Here is an 8,845-nt window from a genome sequence, read left to right as displayed (position 1 = left end):
TCCACCTGAAACTCTGGGGGCGGGGGGGGGGCGGGGTGAGGGGGAGAAGAGAGCCAGACACAGCCCTTCAGGCTGAAACCCACTGGGAGCAATGGTGCCCAAATCCCACCCCACAGCGTGGGATGACTGTCCCCGGGGCTGAGCGTGGGCCCTCGAGGGAACCTGCCTGGGTTTGAACTCTGGGCTCCATCACTTGCTGGCTGATCGACACTGGGCAGGTTACCTAGCCTCTCTGTGCTCGTCTCCACACGTGTATGAGGAGAGTCCTAGCATTGTGAGGATAAATGAGGTGATGCCCAGGGGGTGCTCAGCACAGTGCCTGACACTTAAAATGACGTAAGAGCCCGCATCGCTATGAGACAGGAGCAGCTCAGGGCCCCACTTCTAGATCCTCTTCCTGCTTGGCTGTGCCTGGGAGCAGCTGCAGATCAAAGCTGACATCCACACAGCAGGCACTCGGCCAATGTATGAAGGGTGGGGACATGGGCTGTCATTTTCCTGGAATGGAAGTGGGATCCAGGCCACTCACCAATGGCCCAGACTCAGAGCCTGCCCCCCATCCCCCGTTTGTCCTGTTCCCCCTGGATGGCTGACCAGGGTGCATCAGGCGTCTCATCACCATGACAAAGCGCACAGGACCTGGATGTCCTCTGGGTGGGCTCGAGCGACCAAGCAAGTCCTGTCACCTCCATCCTAAGACCCATTCTCTCCCCCAAGACCTCACAACAGCTGCTTCCTTAAAAACAAAAATAGAAACCCAATACGGCCCGGTGGCCATGCCCCTGACGTACAAGTTCCCAATTCTGCCATCACCCCAGCAACAGCGCATGTCACTAGGAGATACTTGACCCAGTACTTGGGCTGATGTCATTGGCTGTTACCAGGGCAACCTAGATCCCAGCAGGTTCTGGCTGAAGCACGCCATCATCGCTCCTTCTCCTGGCTTCTTCCAAGTCTGTGGCCCGAGGTCATGCATAATTGACCGGAGGTGCCGAAAGGTCTACTCCTGCTCTTTAAATGGGGACCAGGATCTGGGGGGCTGGAGGCCACAGTCTCAGAAGAGCCCCCACAGCCCGCAGCTCTTACGTCCTGCCTCAAGCTAAGTGGCAGTGGGGGTGAGACCAGGAGCAAAACGGGCAAAAGGCACCAGTGCCCACTCGAGTCAGGTAGCTCGCAGCTGCCCAGACCTGGTAGGTGACTGGCAGGGGAGGGACCACTGTGTCCTCAGCTCCCCGTTCCTGCCACGATGCCAGGGTCAGGCCTCCCAGGAGGTAGGGGCTGCCCAGACGAGTTTCATGGAGGAAGATGCTCGGGTGGTCATGTTGGGAAGCATTCCGGCCTCTCAGGTGTGGCCCCTCGAGGTGTAGGCTGGACTCAGAGCCCCTCACGGCAGGCAGGATGGGGTGGGGGAAGAGCACTGAGGAGGGAGTCAGAGCCTGGGCTCTAGTCTGGGCTCTGCCCCACTGTGCTGGGTGATCCTGTACAACTCACTTGCCCTCTCTGAGCTCTCCCCTGTCAGCTCTGACATTCTTTCACGCCCATGGGGGAGCTGGTGAGGACTCAAGGGTGGGGACCAGGAAGCCACCAGCCCATTGAGACGCACTCAGACAGGCCAGAGTGCCAGGCTGGGGGGGGGGGGCGGGCAGAAGAGCTGGTGTTTACAGTATGCACATGAGGTGGGGCTGCCTGGCCCCTTGCCCTTGCCTCTGATGCTCTGAGCCAGCTGCTGGCCCTGACCCGTGCCTAGCCAGGCCCCACGTGCTGCCCGTCCCAGGACCTGCCCCTGCCATGCCCTTGGTCACCAGGAAAGTTCTCAGGCTTGCCCCACCTTATTCACCAGAAATCACAGACCATCTCAAATGCTCACAAATGAGGAAGGCTAGCCCAGAGGGGGCAGGGACTGAGAGAAGGCCACACAGCAGAGCTGGCAGGGAACCAGGGCGGCTCCTTCTCATGGGCGCTCCTTCCTGATGCACGACACCTGACGAGACACCTGATGCATCCTGGTCAGTGAGAAGGTGCCCCTTCCCTCCTCAGAGACGGTGGTACTGGGGCTCTGCCAGGGCCTGGTCCCCGGGGGCACCGGGCCTCTGCCTCGTGCCACTCCTAGCTCAGGCCGAAGTGGCCCAGGCCCCGTCCTAGCCACAGAGTGGACACAGCTGTGGGTGGGCACAGGGGTGACTCTGGCCCTGTGCCCCCCTGGGGTCTTGGCCCCTCACCCTCCAGGCCAGAGCTGGGAAGGGAATGTCCTGGAGGTGGGGCTTGGACGGCATGGAACCAACATTCAATCCACTGCACACAAAGCAATGAGGAAGGAGGAGGAGGAGAGGGGGTGGGTACAGGCGGGGTGTGGGTGTGGGGTAGAGGGCCCATCAAGATCCCGCTGCCCTTGACTGCAGCTGGTGGAGAGGGGAGGAGGGTCAGTCTGAATCTCCTAGGTCTCTGCCCTCCCCTTCTCAGCAGGGGCTGCTCTGCAGCCCTGAAGGGGAAGGGTCAGGCCTGTTGCATGGGGGCCATCGGTGGACAGTGGGCCCTCCCCGGCAACAGCTCCATGGGATGCTGTTGACATCAGTGAATTCAGATGTGGTCAATGGAAGAGGGGGTGGTGGGGGTAAGAGAGGGCTGTGGTATAATGTCAGGGGGTGGGCACTGCTACCCACCCCTGCAGGCCCTGGACTCACCCCAGGTGGGATCGGGGGACAGCATCGCAGGGCAGGCTTGCTGGAGGTGGGGGTGTAGGTGGGGGAAATGAAAGGCATGGTCAGGAGTGAGCAGGAGGGGAGGCCAGTGTGTGGGTAGGCTGGGGGGGAATGTGCCCCCCTCCTGTAAGGTCCCCAAATTGGCAGGCGAGGGAGGGGCCCTGGACGAGGTGGCCCCTCATGCCCTAGCCCTCCCCTTGCAGACATCAAAGGCGGTCTTCGTTGCACCCCCAAAGGCCTCCACCAGCTTGTCTTCCCAGGGCAGGACGTTGCCCAGCAGCGGCCCAGTACAGTTGGCGATGCCCAGAACCTGGGCAGATGTCAGGGCGTGGTCCCACAGGTTAAACTGGGCAATGTCACCCACGAAGGCCTGGGTGGCATCAAATCGACCTCCCAGAGTATCCTGGGCCAAGAGAGCAGAGAAAAAGGAGAGGGACATGGAGTGAGGGTGCAGAAAAGAGATAGGCAGGCCCTGTCCCAGCGGAAGCCCCTCCCCCTTGTTCTAGCCCACCCCCGAAGGTTCTAGCCCCGCCCCTAAGCTGCTAGCCCTGCCCCTGAGGCTTTAGCCCCACCCCTAAGCTGCTAGCCCTGCCCCTAAGGTTCTAGCCCTGCCCCTAAGCTGCTAGCCATGCCCCTAAGGTTCTAGCCCCGCCCCTAAGCTGCTAGCCCTGCCCCTAAGGTTCTAGCCCCGCCCCTAAGCTGCTAGCCCTGCCCCTAAAGCTCTAGCCCCTTGGGCAGGTCTCCAATGGCTGGGTCAGACCTAGTGATCACTGCTGTGCTTTCAGGGTCCCTCTGCCTGGCCCCCCGCTCCTCAGGGCCCTGGGTGGATGGGATTTCTACTTGGGCCTCAAGCTTGGGTATCACCCTGAGCCTTACCTGTTCTTGGCCCAGAATAAGGATCCCATGAGGCTTGATGGGGTGCCAGGCAGCCAGGTTCTCCCCGGAGCCCCGCAGCTCCCCGTCCTGGTAGGCAGACCACAGGCCATCTCTCGTGGTCCAGGCGATGCAGATGTGGTGCCAGCCGTTGTCCTTCAGGCTCAGGGGCAGCTGGGCCACCTGGACACAGACCCCCCCAGCTCCAGGTCAGAGGTCACAAGGCCCAAGGCTGGAGCAGTTGGGGGGGACCAGGAGCACCATGCCCTTCCTTCCAGGGACTGACCCAAGGCTTGACCCTTCCCCCCTCCCAGCCAGCGTCTTCCCCACACTCTTTCCTCTTTCCCCACGACCTAACCAGACAGCTTCACCCAGACCACAAGGGACCAGTCAATGTTGGTTTTCATTTGTTTCCGGGTAGTTTATTCACCCACAGGCCTGTAAGGTCATGTGGGGTGGGAGCCGCATCTCCCATCCTCCCTTCCCCTGAACACCTCACACAGTGCCCGGCGCACAGCTGGGCGCAGAAAGTGCAGGCAGTGGCGGAACACGCCGTGGACTCGGGCGGGGCGCTGGCATCGGCCCTGGCTCTGCCGACCCCCCCGTGGGACCCTGTGGGGTCTGCCCTTTCCTTTTGGTCTTGGTTTTCTCATCTGTGAAGTGAGGAGGTCAGGCAAGGAATGGCCAACATGCAGCCACTCCGCCTCCTCCACCCAGGGCAGACATGGCTAATCAGTCACGAGCCTAGACTCTGCCCCAGAATCTTCCCGCTGCAGTGCTCTCGGAGCCACTGCTGATCGATTAGCCTTGGCCTGTGAGGCGAAAGGCATTCGCTGCCTGTGGATGTGGAGCTCCCAGAGGGCTCTTTCATCTCCTCGGTTCTGAGATCACAATTCAGTGCCACGTTGCCGAGGCCTCGTTCTGGGGATAAGACTCTGGTCCCAGCTGTAAATGAGCGGAGTCTGCACCGCGGGAAGGGCGTCGGGAACAGAATTACAAGACGAGCTAACGCAGGGCCATTTGGGAGGTGCAGAGCCGATAAAGGCCCAGAGGAGGAGGGGGTGTGGGAACAAAGACATGGCGTCTAAACACACCTGGAGGACTATGGACTCTGACCCATCCACACGAGGGAAAGCGAGCGGGGAGCACCGAGGAGCAGAGGCTTGGAGGAAGGAGTCAAGGACTGGGGAGGTTCCCGGAATGGGACTGCCCTGTGCCCTGTCCAGGGTGCTGAAGTCCTAAGACCTGAGTGCTGACCTTGGGCAGAGCCAAGGATGGCAGCCAGGGGTGATGAAGGAACACGGTTAGCAGGATCTAGATCAGCGGTTCTCAACCTGTGGGTCGCGACCCCTTTGGGGGTCGAACGACCCTTTCACAGGGGTCGCCTAAGACCATCGGAAAACACATATATAATTACATATTGTTCTTGTGATTCATCACTATGCTTTAATTATGTTCAATTTGTAACAATGAAAATACATCCTGCCTATCAGATATTTACATGACGATGCACAACAGTAGCAACATTACAGTTATGAAGTAGCAATGAAAATAATTTTATGGTTGGGGGTCACCACAACATGAGGAACGGTATTAAAGGGTCGTGGCATTAGGAAGGTTGAGAACCACTGATCTAGATGTAGTCCACCTTCCCAGGTCTTCTCAGGACCTACTGGGTCTCAGAAAAACTTCCCGCCTCTGGGCCCATCTCCTTCCTCCTCTTCCAGGGCACCCACAGCAGGCTTCTGCTGGGTCCTGGGAGTGGCCTCTCCATTGGGGGGTCCCTGGACCTCTCTCTCTGTCCAGGAGAACGAGCAGGACCCTGAGGCAGATGCTTCCAGCCCTGCTCCTAGAGCTGGTCGCTGGGGAAGTCACAGAATCTCCCTGAGCCTCCCCTGGAAATGGCAGCCCCACGCCCGCAGCCTCTCTGGGACTCGAGCCCCTCTTCAGCCAGCCCAGGTCTGGCTTGTCACTGTGTCCCGGAGCCCAGCCTGGCGGGCAGCAGGCCTGGCACGTGTGCTGCGTACGCTGAGCGGGAGAACGGAGAGGGCCCCCCCTGAGGGTGACCCTGTCCCCATCCCTGTGGTCTGCCCATCCCCACTGACCTTGTCGTTGATCAGCAGCTCCATGGGGTCGGGGCCTGCCTCCAGCAGCACAATCTCATTGGCCTGCCCCAGCACTGAGTAGGAGAAGGGGGTGCCCTGGCCAGTGCCGCCCGACCTGGACCGCAGCCACATGCAGACGGTGAAGGCGTAGAGCTCGGGCAGCGGCTTCCGCACGCGGGCGTACATGTAGTTGTTGCGAATGGGGATGCTGATCTTGAAGGCGTCAGGAGGGCTGTAGGCTGAGGACCCTGCGGGGGCCGGGGGGGGGGGGCAAGGTGGAAACAGTGGGAGTCAGTGGACACTGATGAGGGTGTGGTGGGCAGAGCATACTCCAGACCGGGGGCGGGGGGAGGTGTACTAGTCCTTAGGCACCTGCTATGCTTCCCTTCAGTTGTGTCCCTGCTTTGGCCCCTTCACTCCACAATTCACTCTCCACCTCTGCTTTCAAGGACTAACTTGAGGCCCACCTCCTCCGGGAAGCCTCCCAGATTTCTTCCTCCAGAATTCCTGTCCTACATTTAAGCCAGTTCCAGGCTAAATGCTCATGGTTTTCCCTGGTATCCCCAACTTGTCCATAATCCCCTATGTGTGGTCCTCACAAGGTTTCAAAGATGAAAGGTTCTTCCTCCAGAATTCCTGTCCTACATTTAAGCCAGTCCCAGCTAAATGCTCATGGTTTTCCTGGTATCCCCAACTTGTCCATAATCCTCTATGGGTGGTCCTCACAAGGTTTCAAAGATGAAAGATCCCTGAGAGCTTGTGAACCCTAAATCTCTACTTTTCAGATGAGGAAAACGAGGCCTGGGGAAAGGAAGCAAACTTCCAAAGTCACAGTGCACGTCAGTGACAGCCGGGGAACCAGGAACTAGGTCTCCTGATGCTCATACCTGTATGTTGTCCATTAGGTCATGTTGCTCTGACACCCTGGCATGCCAGGCCCAGGTGTTAAATGACAAAATTCTGATTCCCTGAAGGTGATATTTTGTGTGTGTGTGTGAGTGGGGTGGGGGGAGGTGCTTAAATGCATGAACTTTGGAATCGGATTCAGTTTGAAGTCTAGATCCACTACCCACTGGCTGTGTGACCCTGGATAAGTCACTTGGCCTCTCTGAGCATCAGTTTCCTCATCTGTGAAATGGGGACAACAATAGTACCATCCCTCTGTGGTTTGTGAAGATTAAACCACAAGGACGTGACAGCTGATGTGTCAAGTCCTTAGCTCCCTCCCGATATATAACAGGTGCCAGAAAAGACAAACTTCATAATAATGATAATGATAGAAAATAATGGTAGTGATAGCCAGCAAGTCTCTCCCTCTGTTTCCCAGCTCCTCCCCACTGTTGTATCTTCAGCAGCTGGAGAGCATGAAAATGTTTTCCCAGTGACTCCCCGCCCTCCCCCGCCCCCCCAGGACCAAGGCCCTGCCTGCTCCGCCCATGGCGGGGCCCAGGACCCACCGTGCTCCAGTCCGGCTATGCGGTCCTGCAGGGCGCCTAGCTCCTTCTCCACCTCCTGCCGCTGCTGGTGGCTGCTGTGGCTGAGTGCCACACGCTCCTTCTCCAGTGCCAGCACCTTGGCCAGCAGCTGCCCCTCCAGTTTGTCCATCTTGGAGTGCAGGGCGGTGGGCACCACGGGCGCAGGGGCGGGGGCAGCTGAGAAGTTCACGCGGGCTGGGAGCTCCTGCTGCTCTCGGGGCAGAGAAAGGGTATGTGAGGTCACTCTGAAGGAGGAGGGGAAGGGACTCGGGGCTCAGAGACCCCCACCACCCCCGCTGAGTGACCCCAGGTGAGCTTCAGCTTCCCGTATGCAGAATGGAGCCAGCAATGCCAGCTTCAGGCAACAAACTGGGTGTCTAGCCGGCACCTTAAGATCATAGAATCAGCCCGGCTGGTGTGGCTCAGTGGTTGAGTGTTGACCTATGAACCAGGAGGTCACGGTTCGATTCCCGGTCAGGGCACATGCCCGGGGTTACATGTTCGATCCCCAGTAGGGGGCGTGCAAGAGGCAGCCAGTCAATGATTCTCTCTCATCATTGATGTTTCTGTCTCTCTCTCTCCCTCTCTCTAAAATCAATAAAAATATACTTTAAACGAAAGATCATAGAGTCTGACAGCTCAGGATCCAAATCCAGCCCGACTGTGGTCAGACAGGTGTGTGCTGGCAGCTGAGAGCGAGCTGGCTCCCGCCCTCAAGGACCTACAGCGCACTCCTTCATGACTGAAGCTGCCCCTGACGGGTCCTTGAAGGGCAGGCTGTCTTCGTCTTCACCCGTTCACTCGCCAAGCTTTGGCACGGGGCAGACCAGGGGCTTCTGGGATAAGGCTCCAGTGCTGTAGCCATCCAGGGTGGTATGTGGTTAAGGTCGCCAACTCTGGAGTCAGACAGCCCAGGGTTCAAATCCAGCTGGAGAACCAGCCTGCTGTGTGACCCTGAGCAAATGCCTCTACCTCTCTGAACCCCTGGTTCCTCACATGCAACACGGGGGCAACTGTCGCTGTTCAGAAGGTTTGTGGGGACGATTAAGTGGTAAATGCCAATGAGCAGAGCGTGTTTATTGCAATTCCTGTCTGGGGCTGAGGAGTTGGAGGGACTGGTACTCCGTTCTGCCACGCCACCCGGAGATTGGGGGCAGGTGGGCTGACCTTGACACCCCTGTCATACTAACCTTCACTACCCGAAGGCCCCTTCTCATGCCCCAGGGTCCCAGGAATCCTGACGAGCGTGTTTATTGCAATTCCTGTCTGGGGCTGAGGAGCTGGAGGGACTGGTACTCCGTTCTGCCACGCCACCCCGAGATCGGGGCAGGTGGGCTGACTTTGACACCCCTGTCCGAAAGACCCCTTCTCACGCCCCAGGGTCCTAGGAATCCTGACTTTGGTGCTGACTGAACACAATGCCTCAGTTTCCCCTTCTGTAAAACAGGGACCACTGGCCCCTCTCTGTTCACCCCCAGGATAGAAAAAAGGAAGTAAAGGCCCTCGCGGACTGGACAAGCAGAATGCAAACTGCGAGGCTTGAACACATCAGCAGACAGGGAGCTTGCTACCTCCAGAATCTTCCCTTGACCACAGACAGCCCACGGCGGGACAGGGCCAGCCACACCCTGCGTTGGAAGGGGCTGGACTTCCGGGAAACCATGGGCTGAGGCAACTCATAGAGGCACCCCAT

General features: G+C 58.8%; 1 protein-coding gene across 1 annotated transcript; it reads right to left on the bottom strand.

Annotated features, from left to right (window-relative positions):
* Positions 1 to 15: 15 nt before the first annotated feature.
* On the bottom strand, positions 16 to 8,845 carry NPTXR (neuronal pentraxin receptor). The gene is made up of 5 exons (XM_014530789.1): positions 8,724 to 8,845; positions 7,135 to 7,418; positions 5,678 to 5,925; positions 3,576 to 3,755; positions 16 to 3,102 (listed from the first exon to the last, which is right to left on the bottom strand). The coding sequence occupies exons 1-5, from the start codon at positions 8,843 to 8,845 to the stop codon at positions 2,878 to 2,880; spliced, it is 1,059 nt and encodes a 352-aa protein (XP_014386275.1). The 3' UTR covers positions 16 to 2,877.

The sequence above is a fragment of the Myotis brandtii genome, unplaced genomic scaffold, assembly GCF_000412655.1.
Source record: "Myotis brandtii unplaced genomic scaffold, ASM41265v1 scaffold78, whole genome shotgun sequence".
NCBI lineage: Eukaryota > Metazoa > Chordata > Mammalia > Chiroptera > Vespertilionidae > Myotis > Myotis brandtii.
This window is presented reverse-complemented; position numbering and strand designations above follow the sequence as displayed.